The sequence below is a fragment of the Typopeltis vanoorti genome, chromosome 24 (genome assembly GCF_054136105.1).
Source record: "Typopeltis vanoorti isolate ZY-2024b chromosome 24, IOZ_Tvanoo_1.0, whole genome shotgun sequence".
Lineage (NCBI taxonomy): Eukaryota > Metazoa > Arthropoda > Arachnida > Uropygi > Thelyphonidae > Typopeltis > Typopeltis vanoorti.
In genome coordinates, this window is record NC_143572.1 from 72881620 (window position 1) to 72901646 (window position 20027).

At 36.6% G+C, this 20027-nt stretch overlaps 1 protein-coding gene across 5 annotated transcripts in view; it reads left to right on the forward strand.

Moving 5' to 3' along the window:
• krz (beta-arrestin protein kurtz) overlaps window positions 1-20027 on the forward strand; it is a 371699-nt gene that overhangs the window by 270581 nt on the left and 81091 nt on the right. For all 5 annotated transcript variants that reach the window (XM_090414201.1, XM_090414204.1, XM_090414203.1 and 2 more), the window contains one exon: window positions 3429-3564. In XM_090414201.1, coding sequence (XP_090270327.1) covers window positions 3429-3564 — 136 coding nt within the window. The remainder of the gene's footprint in view (window positions 1-3428; window positions 3565-20027) is intronic.

Here is a 20027-nt window from a genome sequence, read left to right on the forward strand (position 1 = left end):
TATACCAATAGCTTGAGTGAAGTTCTGCAACTCTCTCTCTCTCTTCAAAAAGAGAGAGAGAGAACAAAAGTATCTCTGCAGGTTTAAAGCATAATAAACAAGTCTTGTTTTTAACTTACACAAACACCGTCAATGTTATCAACGTGTATAAAACCAGAGATACTTATTTCAAGAAAAATTACTTTAAATACTAAAGCACTACTAAACTTATGTTGTGTTTGGACTTCAAACACATCATAAGAGTGGCAACAAATGGTTTGCCTTCAAAGTAAACATAATTAAAGCATGCATGATGTGATATAGCAACAGATTGTTCCAGGTACCACAAATGAAATATCTTGAGGATCTATAACATGACAGTTCTGTGTGTGCACACCTGTGCACGTGAATAGAGAAAAGAATCTGTTAATATGTTTCTTGAAGAGGTCGAAGTTCTAATCATTAAGGAAAACAACATGAGGGAAAACTGTTCCGCGGATGACAGAGGTATGAAGGAAAAGATTGAGAATTTGTTTCAGTTCACTGGAATAGCATCCATGGAAATACCTATAGAAAAGAGGTAATAAAGAAACAGCATCTATGGGAATGTGATTAGAGGGAGTTAATGCAAGAAAGGCCATCTATTCATTATCTTTCTTCAGAATACAAACTGGCATTCTGAGGAAGATTTTTGGTGCACCATCCCAGATTTGAGAATATTCTAAGGTTGAGTTGTTTTGGGATTTATGAAGTGTTAAGAGTTGAGTAGAAGTAACGTTACATTTAGAATGAAAAAAAAAAAAAAAAAAGAATACCAAGCTTTTTTGCACACTGAAGAAGTACGAATGTAATTTGTTTTATGCCAGAATAGATTAGATGTGAAAGTCAACCTAAGAAAACAAAACTGATTTGGTTGGTAAGTGGAATGTTATCAAAACTGAGGGATTATCTTTGGTACCAGTAAAATTTATTAAATTATCTTCACTTCACTTGAGAATTGCTGAAATACTGGTGTTTAAGAAAGCATTGGCCATAGATTTGAAGCTTGCATTATTTAAATACTACAAGTTTTGTGAATGACAAAGAGGGATGAAGTGTACTGTCATTAGAAAGCTATGCATAGGATGTGATGTTAGTGACAGAGGAGTACCCTGCCATTGATGGGAAAAATCAGATAAGAATGAGCCATCCACGATGACATGTAATGACCAGAAAGAAAGAAAGCAATCCACTCAGAAAGGGTTGAAAGGAGACCATAAGATGGCATCTTGGAAAAAAGACTCTTGCTGGCCTGATTGGCTGAGTGGTTAGCGTATCTACTCTCCAGCCAAAAGGCTGTGGGTTCGAACCCCACTGTGGATGTTTGTGATTGTCTGTGAAAATACTGGTGGTGGTTGGCAGTAGATGTTGTTGGTGTAGATGATGCGATTCACTATAGATGGTGGATTGAGTGATGGAGATAGAGTAGGCGCCCTTTTTTGATGAGTCTTTGGACTCCTTGGAGGTATCACGTAATAATAAAATATCAAGAGTGACCACGAGATTCTTAATCTTTTTTTTGGACCTCTGTCCAAAGGTGGATAAGGTCAGTGGGGAGGTCTGCTGTAGAACAAGAAAGGTAGAATCCATATTGGTGACCCCTAATTAACTGAATGGATCCTCTGTGTAGTGAAGAAGTTGGTTTTTGATGGTTTTCCATCACTTTTGAGAGTATTGAGATGAGGAAAATGGGGCAATAGTTTGATGGCTGACTTATCTCCCCCTTAAGGAAGGCTGGATAAAAGTGCTGTTGGATAGATGACAGATGGGGAGGACAGCTTGAATAGACAATATAGGATGCGCTTCAATTGTGGACTGCAAGACCTTAGTGCAGCTGGAGAGATACTGTCCGGTCTTGTAGGATTTATTAGTATAAAGGATATTTGAGTATTTTTCTTAGGTCCTAACAAAATTAATGGAAGCATACTAGAGTTAATTTGTGGAATAGTAGGAGGAGATTTACCTTTGTTGTCTAAACAGGAGTTGGAGAAGACTGATGCCAAGAAATCTCACTTATCTTTAGGAGATGTTGCCATTATTCCATTGGGATGAGAGAGAAGTGGAAAACACATAAGGAGAAATTTTGCCCAACAGCCTTGGCATGGAACCAGTATGCTCAACTACTATTTGATAATGTTATATAAAATACACTATCTCTATCTTCAATTAGAAAGAAATCACATGAGTAAACTGCTTACCAGAGTGAGCTCTGGCTGCTGGTACCATTTTTTGTGCACTGCATAGGTCTCATTGTTAGAGAAAAATTATCAAGGAAGTTAGTGATAATGAACTTTCTTAGTATCCTGTACATATCAGAAATGTGATGATGATGTGAAAAATATCTGATGTTTTTATTGGTATCTGATATCAGTTAGACAATAGGCCTGGACTAAATGTGTATTTTCTCTGTATGTAGTATGTATGTGCAGGTTCTAAACTTGATAAGCAATATTCAGATATTATTTATTAAACTTGAATATTGTTTATTTGGGTTTGATAATATGTACATTTAATTTTTTAAACTTTTTTTATTGTTTATGCCTTGGTTTTCTCTATTAACAGCTCACGCACATCATATTTAAATTGTTATATTTTCTGAGGATTGGTATTTTTTTTTTTTTCTTTCTTTCTTTCTAAGGAGCAATACCTCACTTTGGAAACTCTGGTATAATGCATTTATCAGTGCCTATCTGAAAATTTGAACACAGATTTAGGTGGATATTTAAAGGATAATGAAATGCTGGAGTTGGCATAGAGGTGAGGTACTAAAATTGTATCACAGCGCATTGTCACCATTTATGTGAGGGTTGTAGTGCTCGATATGAAGATATATTAATGGAATGCAATTTGCAGAATGGAAAATAGCAGATGGAGAAGGTCAAGCAATTGAGGCATAAATTGGTAAGTCTCTCTCTCTCTCTCCCTCCCTCCCCATTTTTCCACCTTACAAAGTGATGAGCAATGGAATGCATTTCCAGAGCAGGTGGTGAGTGCACAAAGGTTGAATGAGTTCAGTGTGGGGTGCTATAGGCATTAAATTGTATTCTGTAGAATGGATGAACTTCCTGGAGTGAGGTTTGTGCCTCTGTGAAGGCAACACTCTAGATGCATTTGAAATGATTATATAACATATTATAGTTGTAATGCCTAGATATGTTATCAAACATTTTGTGAAGTTTATAGTTCATGCTCTCATTGTGTTGGATTCTCATCTCATTGATGCTGTCTGTTAACAAACAATGAGAGCATTAACTTCTAGTTGCTCTTGTGGTTTTTTAATGCTTAGTATTGAGTTCTGTTACTGAGGTTTTAATGAATCTTAATATTTATTTTTCTATTATTTATTAATGAATTCATTCTCACTCCACATAAAAAAAGGGGGAAAAATGACTATTTAACATATTCTCTAGGAATTCTGTACGCTTAGCTATACGGAAAATTATGTATGCTCCCAGTCGACAAGGGGAACAGCCAAGTGTAGAAGTTAGCAAAGAATTTATGATGTCTCCAAATAAGTTACATTTAGAAGCATCACTGGACAAAGAGGTAAATAGTTATAATTAATATTAGATGGATCTGATTATAAACAAAGATATCATGCATTAATATATATAATGTAGTCCATTAATCTTTTTAATGATCTATGGCTTCTTTTCTGTTATCCTTCATATTGTATGGATATTATTTTGACCAGTAACATTTTACAGTTTAATCAAAAGAAGTTTCAACTCCATATAAAGCTTATTTGTGAAATAATTCTACAGTTCGGAAATAGTTATGCTGTGTTGTGTTTGAATCCAGTCACCTAGAATACGCCTGTGGTATTTTCATCACAGATTTGGTTATTACCTTGGTTTTTTGGAGATCAGAAGGTTTGGGAGAAGATTAACAGATGGGTTACCAAGCTGGTGACAGGTCTATGTCATGTTCCCTGTGAAAATAGATTGAAGCTGTGTGGGTTGCAAAGTTTAGTTGAGAGGGGGAGACATGATAAAAACTTACTAAAAAAGGTTCTATAAGATTGCATGAAAGCAATTTTTCAATATGTAACAAATAGAGAGGGGATGGGAATAGAGGGGAACACCTGGAAGTTTGCAAAAGTGTGGTTAGTGAGGTCGTACAAAATATATTTCTTACTTGGAGAATGGTGAATTAGTGGGAATGGATTGCCAGAAGTAGTTGTGAGTACCATAACAATGAAATGAGTTTAAAATGTATGATAGATATTGTGTGTATAAAGGTTAGTCTGAGTTTCCTGTAATGAGTCTTCTAACTCCATGGAGAAACCCATATAATAGTTAATAATAATAATTTCTAGTATATACACACTGAAGGGGGAGGGGGAGAGAGATACTAGATATTTTCATAATCAATACCTTTTTTCATTACTGTCATTCCTTTCAAAATTGGTGTCACTGTTATTTATTATGACATTATTGATGTTTGGCAAGTCAGAAACTAAGATCTGAGACTTACATATAGATGAAGGACTGCTAACTTCAAACTGTGAAACCAATATCCCCCCCCCTCTAAACATGACCTAGCAGCATATAAGTAATAGCAGAATCATTCACTACTGGTTGGGAAGCCTCCTATTGTTACTATCAACTTTCAGTGTTGTGTTTTATCTAGAAGCCTTTCTGTAGAACTGCTTTACTGCTGTTCCCTTGAATGGAAGGAGTATTGGCTTCATAGTGTTTTGTGCATATCCAAAGGCCTGCCTAATCTACAATGATATATGAAGGAAAACAGACACAGATGTAGACTCTGCTTTGGAGAAGAAATGTAATAACCACTTCATGCTTCCATTAAGCAGGGGAGTGATGTTTCACTAAGTGATACTAGTCATCTGCTGCTGAGAGAAGTCTTGTTAGCATTTCCTCAAACTATGAAAGATATGCGCATAAGGTTGGAAATACCTGGCTCACCAGAGCATTATTTATAGAAATAGAGCTTACTGTGGGAAGGTGGGAGAGGCTATGTGTTATGCATCACTAGCTCATTAATGTCCCATACAATAAAACATTGTTTTATTATATTTTCAATGGAAAAAGGAATGGTATCAATTGAACCTGTAGTCTTTAATTTTACAATTGGCATTTAGCAGCTTTAAAAAAAAAAATCTAATTACCGTGACAATTGCATGTTTTTATTGTATTCCACCTATGAACCAATTTTCTTAACCCACAAATCTTCAGTCTGTATGTCTGCTCAGGGGAGCATTCCATAAATCCATCCTCATCCTCAAGAAACCTTGATGACAAACCTTGCAACAGTATTCCAGATGTCACTGTATAAATGTCTTATAAAGAAGGATAGCAATTTGTTTATCTCTGCATGTTCATCATATTCAGCATCTATGAGCTCCTTTGGTCAATTTTGCAATATTTCCTCTAAACTTTAACACTTGGCTGCCATCACTCCCAGATCCCTCATTTCATCAATTTTCTACAGTCCTGTTTGACATTGTACTACAGTTCATAATCTTTTCATCCCAAAGTAAACCTTACACTTTGTCACATTACACTGAAAACCATTCTTTGGTACACTATCAATCTATTAAAATCTTTATTATCTGTTTTCTTACCTAATTTAGAGCATCATTGAAAAATATTCTCCTCCTCCTCCTCCTCCCCCTCCAAATCATTTCCTGTATCATTAAAGTAGCAATTAAACAGAAGTGGCCAATTTGGAGCTCTGTGGCATTTTGTTGGTCACCTGTCTTCTCCTGGACTCTATTCCTTCATATATTTGATGTCTGTCCATCAGTTACCCCATCAGCCTTCCCATTTGCTCCGGTTTCTATAATAGAATTCATGTGACATCTTGTCAGATATTTTCACAAAGTTTGGCAGTACCATTTTATATCCATTGCCTTTATCCAACTCAACTGTCACTTTATTATAGAAAGTGAGTAAATTACTGAACAAGACTCTAATTCATCAAGTTATGCTGTTATCCATAGCTTCATATTCCTATCCACCCATTCCTAAATTCTGCATTTATCCAACTTCTGCAATACCTTAACCACTACTCCAGAGATAGTAATTGATCTACAATTTGCTATCTGTATTTTGCAGTCTACTTTATGCAGTAGAACTTTTAAACCTCTTCTCACTCCTAGAGACTTTGAGGTGAGACTTAAAATAAACAATATGCCAGAGCTGCTGCTGCTGCCAGTTCCCTTGCATATGCTTGTACAACACAAGCTGATATAAAATTCCATAGCTGTAGATTCTGCAATATTCTAAGCATCTCCAATTCATCTGTTTGTTTCTGTTACTGTATTTATTCCCACACGAATAGAAAGCTTGTTTGTTAACAGTACATGCTGGCTTATTTAATGGTATTGATTCACAACCTGGAATTCTAATAAAATAATTAATATTTATTAACTTAATGGCTGATATTCTGCTGGTATTATATCCAGCATCTCCAGAGCACAAAGAACAGTTTATCACAGTACACAAAACAACAGTTTGGTATAATAGTGGGACTAGTTAAAATTATAATGGAGAACACAAGGAACTAAAGTCCTAATTGGCACCATCAATTGTTAGATTAAAGAGAAGGAAAACAAGTATTAATTTGATCTTAAAATGACTGCTCCCAGATTTTTGATAAATTGATACAGCCACACTTATTGAGGTTTGGAGCTAAACAAAAGTCACTGGAAGATTTTAGTAAGAATATAGAAGAGAATATTGCAAAGGTGGCAAAGTGTTTGGGAGATTTAAAAAAAAAAAAAAAGCTTTAGAAGAAAGAGTACTGTAAAAGCAATCAGATGATAAAGGTGATACAAAAAATGGAAGATAAAGATATTCTGAATGTCTTGAGTAATTGCTTTGAAAGATAATTAAATGAGATAAGCATTGACCAACTATGGTGTGTTAACCACACTACCAGCCAAGACGTCAAGGTTATCATGGATGCAAAGTGCATATTAAAATTGTAATACCATTGATATTACATTGAAATATATGATGGATACGAAGCATATGAGGATATGTATTTGATCCATAATGGCCGGTAAGGTGGTTAAACATTCAAGAGGAAAGCAGTTGAGAGTGCATATAAATCTTTGAGGTAGAAAAAGGTCATCAAAAATCTGATCCTGCAGTTATCCAACCAAAGTGGGAGAACAGTTGGTGTGATCTGATAATTGATTTGGTACAGCTGATCTGATCGTGGAAAGACTTCCAGAATAAATGATATTCAATAGAAATGCTCAGATAAAGAGCTGTAAAAGATTCTCAGTAATTATGAATTATTTCTGAATGATGTAGGCTACACTACATAATTCAGAAAGCCTTGTCATATGATTGAATTCCAGATGATTGAAGTAGAGCTCTTATAGTTCCCATGTATAAAGAGGGAAATAAAAGTTGAACAGTGGGAAATAAAGGAAGTACAGGAAGATGGTTTGATGTAAAATGAGGTTGTACTCTACTCTTATTCATCATCTATATCAATCGCATTATGAAAGAAACTGATCTTGAAAACCTGATATGAAAATCAAAGATATCAAACTTTGCTCTTTATGCAGATGATCTTATACTCATAAAACAAAGTTGGGTAACAAATTTGGCATGAAAATCAACAAAATCTCAATTTTATTCTTAGTAGAGAACACCTATAGAACAAGTATATTTCAGCTATTTAGGCATAATTTTTAGTGAAGAATGCAAATTAAATATGGAAATAGACAGTACAATAAACAGAACTGATATAGTGGAAAGCTATTTGAATAAATTTATATAGATAAGAGAGAAATTAGTCAAACACTACACTAACAGTATACAAGATGTTCAACCAATTTTACTTTATCAGTCTGACTTGAAATAAAATATTTGTTCAGAGACTAGAGACCACATAAATGAGAGTGTTGAGAAAAATTAGCAGTGAATAGATAGCATCAATGCATCATATTAAAAATGAAGATATTATGAAGGAACTTGCCATTGTTGACATTCAAGAATGTGTATGAACAAAGTAATTTAAGGTATTATGGTCACTTAACCCAAATGGGAGAGGAAAGTTAGTAAGTGATGTAGTTAGAAGTGCCCTAAAAGATCTAACAGTATTGAAGTGCTGACTGATAATTTGGTTGGAGAGCTGTAGAATAAATCCTGCAGCTCTCCAACCAAATTGGGAGAACAGTTGGTGTGATCTGATAATTGATCTTGTACAGCTGATCTGATCATCTGTACCAGAATTCAGCTGATACACTTATTCAAGGATTGGTTATTCACATTTCATTCATTTGAAGTTCAGATAATTGTGATATCTTCGTAATTTGTTGTTGATAATAGATTAGCCATGATGTTAACATAATGGTATAATACTGCCATAGTTCAATACATCTCTTGAAGATACATGTCATTAATTTGATTTTTTTTTTTATGTTGCTCCCACCTATAAAAGGTTATTTGTACACCTATAGCACATTTTGTATTGTGTGTGGGCTAGGGATATATTTCTGTTTTTATTAATTTTATATATATTTTTTGTATTGTTCATTTATTTTTTTACATAGTCTGGAAACTCTGTTCTAGAGACCAAACATGGAACTTTTTTTCAAGCTACTTCAGGTCTCCAATAAGCAGGTTGGTAGTCTCACACCTGACATTCATCTCCCACCTAAAATGTGCAACAGCATGCTAAAATAGTTGACACTCTTTTGTCAAAATCTATTTGATATTGACTGTTATAAACAGTCAGTTTGTGTTAAGATGGACAAATTTCATTAATCAAATTTGTCATCATTGAAATAATATTTGTAATTTGCTGATCTGATTCACATTTGAATGACATCGTGTTTTAACTAAATTTATTTAAAATTTATTTATATACACAATACACAAGATGTATAAGTGAAGTACATAAAATGTGCTGTACATAAATATGTGTATACTGTAAATACTGTATAAGTACATAAATGTACTTATATATCCTATACATAAATATTTTATGATTATCATATTCTCTAATACAGTAAATGAAATTGCCAGCCTCGTTGGCCGAGTGGTTAGCATATCTGCTCTCCAGTCAAAGGCTGCGGGTTCGAATCCCACCGTGGGCATGGATGTCTGCGATTGTCTGTGGAAATACTGGTGGTGGACGGTAGATGGTGTTGCTGTAGTTGCGGTTAGTTGTAGTTGGTGGATTATGAGTGGTGGAGACAGAGAGCTGTAGAGTAGGCACCCTCCCTCAATGAGTCTGTGGACTACCTGAAGGTGTCATGTAATAATAAAATATAACTGTGATAATTATGACTAACAGTTATTTAAAAATATTATTTTTAAACATATCAGTGTCAGTGATTTGAAAGATGGCAAGTAAGTATGGAACGAGAAAAGATATGAAAAAAGTGAAAAGAAAACTTAGAGAATACTGACTAAGTCTGTTTTATAATAGGATTGAATTGAGTGAAAAGAGGGGTCATGACTCAAATTATATAGCCTGTTGCTGGTCAAATGTATACATTTGTCCATCACCAGGTTATATAATTTGAGTCTCAGAACAGAGAAGATTTCACAGGAATGAAAGGAATGTATGGTAATCCCATTGCACAAGGGAGGTGCAAAGACCGATGTATCCAACTATCGACCAATCAGTATCTAAGGAGTGGCAGTAAAGATTTTGGAAAACTTGTTTAGGGCTCGCATTCAGAAATGGGTTGATGTTGAATCTCTACCTTGCAATGAACAGTATGGTTTACTAAGGGAAGGTCATGTTTAAGCAACTTGCTCACATTCTATAATAATGTTACCATTGAACTAGATGAGGGGAATGGATACACCATAATACTTTTGGATTTTGCTAGGACTTTTGACAGATTACAGCATAGACTTGCATAAATTGGAGAATATGGGATTGGATAATAAATTATTGCCATGGATAAGAGGATGGCTAACAGGTATTAAAAAGTGGTATGTGGGGATGTGAGTCTGCAAGGTTTAATGTAACCAGTGGTTTGCCACAAGGATCAGTCCTTGGGCCATTGTTTTTCAATCAGTGCATTAACCCTTAATTAATCGCACCTTTTTTTTGTTACATAATTAGTCTCATGGAATCAGAAATCACTCCTTACTCTACAACTGATTGCACCGACAGCCGATGTGAGGGCAGCAAGAAACTCAGGTACTCCAAATCGCAACAAAAATCCATCATTGGTTTTGTCAGAAATCGAACTTGAATGACGGCTTCAGTCAAGTAGACCTCATGTGACTAATTAAAGATTAATGATATTGAGAAGGATTTGACATGCAACATGCAGCTATTTGCTGATATGCAGTATTTGCAGAATGATTTGAATAGACTAGAATTGTGAGCATGGTTAAATGTATGTCAGTAAATGCAAAATTATGCACTTTGGCATGATTAGATATCCAATGTCATATTATACTGGAATTATTCTAGAAGAAACTGATCAGGCTAGGGATCTTGGAGTGTTGGTAGATGAAGTTCAGGGGCCATGTAGCAAAGATTGCAAATACAACTCAAAAGATAATTGCAATGCTGAAATGAACTTTCTCATGTAAAGATAAGGATGTCATTTTGCCTCTTGTGCAGGTCAGGTCTCCTGGTTTCCGTTGTGATTCTGATATACAATGGATAGAGTGCAAAGGAGAGTGTTAAAAATGATATCAGGATTGTAGAATACTGATTATGAAGACAGATTGAGAATTTCTAGACTGCAGACACTAGCCAACAGGAGAAAGAGGGATGATATGATTGAGACTTACAAACTTCTGAAAGGGTCATACAGGATTTCAATTGATGGAATTTCTCATTTTAATGAGGGCAGGGAAAGGACAAGAGGGTATTCTTAGAAGCTGAAAATGAATGCTACTGAGAAGGGAGTGAGAGCTAGATTGTTTTCTCATAGGGTGGTGCATGATTGGAATGGATTGCCATTGGATGTTGTGTGTGCAAGCAGTGTGAATGAATTCAAGAACAAGTATGATAGCTGGTGCATGTAGTATATGGCCTCCCTCAATGAGTCCCTTGACTGCCTGGATATCTTTCGTAATAATAATATTCATATTATTTGATGGTTTTGGATGGACTTAGATACGACTAGATTTGTGTTAGGTTTATAGTTAAGTGCCATTCAGGGAGTGATTAGAAGTGCAAAATCAGGAAAACTAGAGCTTGTGTGTGGATAGAGAGGAGAATAGAAATGATTGTGAGTGAGAATGGGAATGATCAAATAATACAGAATTGCAGTGTTTCAATTCAGGTCTTAGATGACAAAGTCTCCAGAAGATGCAAGTATACCTGTGGGACTCCAAGGGGATATTTCAGTGTTTGTATAGTAATGCTTGGAAACCTTGGGAACATTTTTGGCCCAAAACTGCTCAAAAAAGAAAAAGAAATCTGTGGGGGAGGGCAATCAACAAGAGTAGAAGTCAAGCAGGTAGGCATGTTCAGGATTGTGGGAAGGGATGCATTTTTGACTCTCTGATGTGAGATAGATGCTAACAGGACAAAATATGTAGCCATTTGCTGCTATCACACGAAGTGTCACTGACATGAATTGGCAAGTTAGCTCAATAAGCACAGGATTAATAATTAATTGTTGCGGAGGAATGGTAGTGGTCAGTTTGTTGGAGCAATGCCCGTGAAAATACCTATTAAAAAAAAAAAAAAAAAAGGATGGTGCAGAAATAGGGCATCTGTAAGAAAATGATTGGAAGAAGTCTCTGAGAAGGGGATCATTCATTAAGTGGATTGCCCTCTTCTGTATATAACTGAGATTTCTTAGGGAGGTTTAGGATGTACCACCCAAAATGCAAGAACAGTATTTTGAGGTCAAATGGGTTTTGGGATATATAAAGTGTTAGGAGACCACCATGGATGTGATGTGTTTATACCAGGATAGCTAGATGTGAAAGGAAAGTAATCGAAGAAGAGAAATGGACCTTGACTGGAGATGGGAATATTATCAAAAGTAACATCTTTCTTCCATAAAATAAAACTGAACTCTGTTTTAAAGGCTTTGAAATTCATTAGATTATCTTTGACCACTTAAGAATGGTGAGGAAGACATTTGTTATGGAAGATCTTGAAGCTCGAATAATTTACCAAAATTACTTGAATGAAGACTACTGTCATCAACATATCCTCTGGATAGGATTTGAGATAGAGATCACAGATGTGTAGCAGAAAGAGCATGAGCAAGAAACCAGAATGCGAGATATACCACTATTGATTTATATTTAAAAAAAAAAAAAATGATGAGAGGAAGTCATTTGATACGACATACAGTGAATGACTAGGAGGATGGCTATCTGAATGTATCTTGGTAAGAAGGCTTAAGTGCCAGACATAATCAGATGTTCATCTTCTTGGAAAAGATAGAGGATGTATGCCGTGAGCAGTTTATGGAGGTGTATTACCTTGGTTAGGTATCTACACATGTTGGAGAAAAAGACTAGTGCCTAAAGGTCTGCCTTATCTTCAGATGACATAACTATGATATTACAAGAATATGTGTGAGAGAGGAAAAAACAAGGAAGGGCAGAAGTTACTCCCTCCTTGGTGAAAAATTGGAAGGTTGGCTGCCATTTGAGCATGAAGTAAGCGTTTGCATTTGGCCTGTGAGAAGTGTGCTTTGGAATTTTTTGTGACCCTCACTTAAGCCATTAGTACCATGAGTGGGCTAACAATTTTTTACATTTTTTTTTATTAATTATATATTTTTTGTGTTTTTATTGATTTTTGGCATAGTCCAGAAACTCTGCTTTAGAGACTAAACATGGAACCTCTTTTCTTTAAACTGCTTCAGATTTCCAATAAACAGGTTAGTGGTCTTGCACTGAGTGATGAAATTCATCTCCCTCCTAAAGACATTCACAAACATATCCATAACCATGGTAGTATTCAAACCTGTAACCACTTAGCCAACCAGGCTGGCAAATGTTGATTTTCTTATGATTGTTTTGTGCTGTACTGTATACTGAGTGAAAAGAGTTTTGATTTGAGCCATTGAATCCATGCTAAATTTTTATCTTTAACCACTTTGTGCCTTTTTTAGAGAACCAGGCCTTGAATAAAGGTTGAGATTTGCAATGGAGCAGGAATGAAGATCCTCCTAATATTGATTATTTCAGTTATTTTGTTTGGATCAGGAGAATAGAAATAGTAATCCATTCATGGAAAACAGAGGCCTAGAACTTGGACATCCCATTTGGTATTGTTATAATGTCACATAATACATTATAATACACTGAGGCTTTGTACAAAAAGCTGGTGTGCATGCAGAATTGGTGGGTGGCACAAACTGAGAGGAGGGGGGAAACAAACAATATTGACAGGGATCTGAGTAAACAAAATGACTGTTTATAATGGTTTGAAGTGTAAAAGTGCAATGCTGTATTGTATTTATGCTACAGGAAGCAACAGAATATTAGGGTGACAAAATGAAAAGATACAGTATATTAGGGTGACAGTCAACTAGGAACTGAAAAAAAAAACTTTTTTTTTTCAGCTGAAGTTTTTTTTTGTTTTTCATTTGTTTTTAGTATTGTTTATTGAGTGAGGTTTTTTTTTTTTAATCCACATTACTAACAAAATTCTCTTTGTTGTGGACAAAGTGAGGGTTGAAGAATTCATTGCATGTCTCCCACAGAGAGAGAGAGCACTTCGTAGTCCACTGTCAGCCCCAAATGCTTCCCCTCCATGCCACTATACTTAGACCCCCTTCAAATAGATAAGAGAATAAGCTAGACTGGTGCTGTAAGAAGCTAATTCAGTACATTTCATTATTTTCTTGGAAATACTGCAAATGTCAATTAAAAGGTAATGTGATTAAAAATAAAAAAAAAAAAAAAAGATAAAGGTGTAGGGCCAAACTTCTTTTTTCCTTTGATAAAAGACTACAGAAAACAAGTATATGTCAGTGGAGGAAATATTTTCTCAGCCTTTTCATTTGGTAAGAATTGCCAGTTGCATTGCAGTATTTACTAGTAAAGAATATTTTGAAAATGGTGTTAACTAGAATGAACACACACACACACACACACACACACACACACACACACACACACACACACACACAAAGTTAGCATTACAAATACCCACCTAATAACGCGTTGGTCCACTTCTCTGTGCAATCATGACACGCAAACGCCTTGGAAACAGATTCCACAAGGTGTGGCGCATTCTCCATTCGTAACTTGATCCATGTCTGCCCACAATGACTCTGTCAGTTCAAGCTCATTCCATGAAAGAGAATCAGCAGTTCTCGCACTTCATTCTAGCATATCCCATGCATATTCAATTGGGTTAGTCAGGGTAGTTTGGGAGGAAAGGCAATGTGGTGAATTCGTTGTCATGTTCCTCCAACCACTCAGTTATTGTATGATCCAAATGACAAGGTGCATTGTCCTGTTGAAAGATGGCACTGTGATTGGGATACTTCCTGCAGATATGGATGGAGATGGGCAGCTAATAAGTTCCTCTAATGCTCACCATTCATTGTTTGTGTTGTGGGAAGATAACCAACGGACCTAAGGCGCTCCAGGAAAAAGCTTCCTAGATCACCTCCACCAGCCTGTGGAACCCCAACTATGCAACCAGGAGATAGGGCTTCATGCTGTTTACACCATATGTGAACCACCCAGCCATCAGCATGGTGCAGCAGAAAATGGGACCGATCACTCCAGATGACCTTCTTCCATCTGTTGAGGGTTCATTTCCAATGTTCCTTTGCCCATGCGATGCATTGTTTGTAATGTCTGGCTGTCATCATGGGTATCCTTGTTGGTCTCTGGCTGTGGAACCCCAAGCAAAGCAAGGTACAGCACGTGGTGGATTTGGAAATGGGTCAAACTGCCCTGCTGTTGTACTGGCGGGTGAGCTGTGTGACTTCTGGATGTCTGTTCATAGTTAATCAAGTCCCTGTGCACCCTTGATACAGTGGTATGGGCGCAACTAATAAGTGCAGCTATTTCTGAAATACTGACACCTGCCTTCCGGACCCCAACTATCTGCCTGCAGTCAAATTGACTTATGTTTCCTCATTACTGGCAAATGTTTACTGATTATGTACAGAGGATAGGTGTGTTCATTTAAGTACCACATGAAATTGATATCACGTAGTACTTCATTATCACACCAAATATGTAAATCGGGGAGGGGAGTCCTAATGCAAAGCTAACTCAGTCTGTGTGTATAGAAATTCTATATAAATAATATTTTTAGAATAATTAGAAAGGTGAGAAAGTAAAAATGTTTAATTTATTACTAGGATACGACAGTAATGAGTTAAGAAGGAGGGCTATGTGGGAAAAAGAGTATGAGTTTTTGGAGTAAGTTTAATGGGAGAAAAGATTTGTATAAGAGGGATTGCCGGCACTTGAATGAATTTAAGCATCAGTTGTTGAGAGATGTATTTATTGAAATGAGATATATAGATGTAATGGTGATAGGAGTGTCAGTTATGAATATGCTGAATGGATGGACAACCCTTTGGGTTTGGGCATTTTGAGTATGTGTGTGGGGAGAGGAAAGAGAGAATGTTGCTGAACTGGGCTAAGCAGACTGCAGATTTAAGTATAAGAAAAAGCAAGGAGGTAACATGTTATGTCTATAAACAAATGCCAGGAGCATCAGAAGCAAAATATTTTTAGTGTTTTTAGGAATGGCAGAAGAGATTGGAGAGGAGGAGGGAATACTACTAATGATATCAGATGACTTGAGTCCAGTTAGGATAGAAGCACAATGAAAGCAATAGTTTTAATAATGTCTTATGTAGCACTGTTTCAGGCTATATAGTATGAAGTGGAGGCTAACAGGATGAAATATATGCACGTGTTGCTACTTCATTGGCAGTTCATTTGCTTGGTTACTACCAACTGGTAGCAAAATAGTCACATTCTTAATAGAAACATCTTCTGATGCTATGATCAAATTTAATACTCTTTGTACTTTATGCTGCTTAAGAAAGATATCATGCAACAGCTCAATAAGTCTCCTTCATTCTTATCATGAGTTTTCTCTGATACCAAATGAATATTCATATAATTTAAGATCAGAGAAAACTCATGATAAGAATGAAGGACACTTATTGAGCTGTTACATGACATCTTTCTTAAGCAGCATAAAGGATAAAGAGTGTTAAATTTGATCATAGCATCAGAAGATGTCTCTATTAAGAATGTGACTAATTTGCCACCACTTGGTAGTAATCATACCGTACTGATCTGGGAAGTGGCCAACTATATGGATGATCCAATCAGGACAGGTTATATGTCGAACTAGAAATCTGGAAATTATGAAAATTTGGGAAAATGCCATATTTAGTTTCATGTTATCAGTTGTTGAATTGGAAAGATATTAGCGAAGGAAGCAGTGAACTGGAAGTTTTGAAAAGATGCTTAAATGATGTGATATCTGAATGTGTCCCTAGAATTCAAAGACCAAATAGAATGGCAGTGAAAAGGATATACAATCTAATTAAACAAGAGATCCATAAGAAGAAGAAGATGATGATGTGGATGGCATATCACGAAAATAAGAGTTAGAGGAGTTATGAAATATATAAAGCTCAGACTGGAAAAGTTACAATTATCTTTTGGCTCCTAAAAGTCTGAGCCAATTTGTTTTCATACTCCAAATTTAGCTTTCTACAGAAAGCCAAGTTTGGAGTATGAAAACAAAATGGCTGCACAGGCAAAAACAACCCAAAATAAGTTTATTGCTATGCTGCAAGTAGAAGAAAGAATGACTGTGAAAGAACTTTACTGAATGCAGATGGTAACATAGTATCAAGCAGATGAGAGTTCAAATAATGAGTGCTCACTTCACCAAGATCTATCAAAGTGATGTACATGACAGTACACAGTGCTACATCATTGGATGAAGAGATAGAGGTGCATGAGAAGGGAGTTCTAGAGCTGTTGCATAACCTGGATAAGAATTCAGCAATTGGGACAGATGGGATATAAGCATATGTGCTAAAGGAATATGCAGCTGAACTGGTTGTTTGAGTCTTAGAGTCCAAGAAAAATCCCATAGAAATGGAAAGAATATATGATAATCCCTTTGCACAAGGGTGGTGCAATGGCTGATGTGTCTAACTATTGACCTATCAGTATAGCCTGTTTGTTCACCCAGAAATGGGTGAACAAACAGGCTATACTTTGCAAGGAAAAGCATGGGTTTACTGAAAGGGAGGTTATTCTGAACATTTGCTCATATTTTATAACAATAATACAGCTGAGTTGTATAAATAGAATAGCTACACTTTGATACTGTTAGACTATTCTAAGACATTTGATAGGATATCACATGCAAATTTGTTGCGGAATATAAACTATTGGCTTGAATTAGTGGGTGATCGACAGACAGGGTATCAAAAAGTGATATATGGAGGATGTGAATCTGTCAGATTTAAGTTGACCAGTGATCAACAATCTGTCCTTGGATCATTGTTTGATCTATACATTACTGATATTGGATTGGGACTGACAGAAGATCCTCAGTTGTTTGCTGATGATTCAAAGATAGGCAGGCAATCAGAGATGCCATTGATTTATAGCATTTATAGGGTGATTTCAATAGGCTAGAAATGTGGATAAAAATAATGACCATCAGTTCAATGAAATGTAATGTAAAGTTAGGCACTTTGGCATGATGCAATATCCAACAGCATATAATATTATTATATTATATAATATTAGCCAGCCTGGCTGGCCGAGTGGTTAGCGCACTCGCTGTCCAGCCAAAAGGCCGCGGGTTCGAATCCTGCCGCGGACATGGATGTTTGTGATGGTCTGCGGAAATACTAGTGATGGTTGTCGGCGGTAGATGGCGGTGGTGCAGTTGCGGTTCGTTGCACTTGGTGGATTGAGTGGTGGAGACAAAATTGTAGAATAGATGCCCTCCCTCGATGAGTCTGGACTCCCTGGGGGTGTCATGCAATAATATTTTTAAGGATTGAATGTGTGTAGAAAATGTAGGGAGAATGCGGAATTGAAGTGTATTTCGGATCGTGAGTGTGATATTTTTGTCAACCTTCAGAATGAAGGAAATAGGGATATGACAAGAAACGGCAAGGTTGTACATGAAAATTGTGAGAGTGTGAATGTAGAAAGTGTGAATGATAGTATAAATGGTTTCTCAGAGAACAAAAAAGATGAGATAGATGCATTGAGTGAGATCGCGTTGTTGAATAGTGCGATAGAAAGAGCAAAACAGCAGCTAGAGTGCATGAACAAAAGTAGACTGAATGAACCAACCAATAATAAAAGGTATGACAGGAAAAATAGACGTATGAATGTGAACATGAACAAAATGAAGGATAGAGTGCTGTATGGAGACTCGTTAGTACGAGGTGTGTTAGTAGAGGATTTGACAAAATCGTACCAACCTGGTGCGACCATAAAGGACGTAACTGCGTCTATTAGAGAGCAAAAGGAAAGGGTGAAAGAAATGATTGTTGTGGCAGGTACGAATGATTTGAAAGGAGATAAAATGGAAATGATAGAAGACCTGAATGAATTGTTTGAGGTAGCAAAAGAAAAGAGTGAGAGAGTTAGAATGATTAGTCTTTTGCCACGGTATGACAGTGAAATGTTTAAAAGGAGGGCTATAATTGCAAATGACTTTATGCGTGGGTTATGTATGACGAGTGGTGTGGAATTTGTGGATGTGTGGAGTGAGTTTGATGGGCGAAAGGATCTATATAAGATGGATGGCTTGCATTTGAATGGTTAAGGTGTAAGAAGACTTGAGAAAGTGTTGCTGAATGTAGTGGATGTGCAAATTCAGGGAAACTAGATTTGTTGGGGGGGGGGGGAGTAGAGATACAGTCCTTATGGAGGCAGTTGAATGTAAGAATGAATATAATATGCCAGAGCAAATAAGGACAACAAATCTGAGTGGGATAGTTAATATAAGGCATCAAGGTAGGGTTGGGGCTAATGGGGGTCTTAAATTCATGTACACTAATACTAGGAGTATTAGGAACAAGAAGGAAGAGTTTTTGGTCATGGTTGGCACTTCCAGACCACAGGTTATAGGTATTAGTGAAACATGGCTGACTGTAGATGATATAACTGGTGGGATTGAATGTGATGGGTATAGTGTGTTCAGGAATGACAGGGAGAATAAAATGGGGGGAGGAGTATTGTTGATGATAGCTGATGAGCTCCAGCCAAGGAGAATAGAAGTTGAATTGCAGGATAGAGAAAAGAGCACATTTGAGGCCATTTGGTGTGAGATTGTGGCTAGCAGAACTAAATATACAATTGGGTGCTGCTATAGACCAGGTGATGGAAAAGATGGTGGTGACAGTATGCACAAACAAATAGAAGAAATGGGTGGAAGGAGGGTGATTATTATGGGAGATTTCAACTATGGTCGCATTGATTGGAGTGAGGAGAGGACACACGGGAGGAAGGAACTGGATTTTATGCGGTTATTAAGGGATAACTATCTGCGACAGCATGTAATGGAAAATACTAGGGGTCAGAGAGTGCTTGACCTAGTAATTACATCTGAGGATTCGGGTGTAACAAATATGACCACATTGCCACCAATCGGTGAGAGTGATCATAGGGTCTTAACTTGGGAGGTGGCTAAAGGTGCAGAATTTTCAATTAAGACAGGGTACATGTGGAATTATCGGGCTGGAAAGTATGACAAGCTTAGGAGTTTGATTGGTTCAGTGCCATGGCATGTACAACTGCAAGGACTAGAAGTTGATAGTGCATGGGAGGTAGTTAAGAAGTGCTTGCATGAAGCAATGGCTGACTGTATACCTAGAGTCCAAATTATAAATCAAGGAGGGGTTAAATGGATGAATAACACCATTAAGCTTGAGTTGCAAAAAAAGAAACAACTATGGAGGGAATTTAAGGAGAATGGTGACCGGCAGGCACATGAATGGTATAAAGAGCAGGCCAGAAGGGTGACGAGTGTGGTAAGAAAAGCAAAAAAGGATTACGAAAGAACATTGGCCATGCAGGCTAAAGAGAATCCTAAACAGTTTTTTAGAT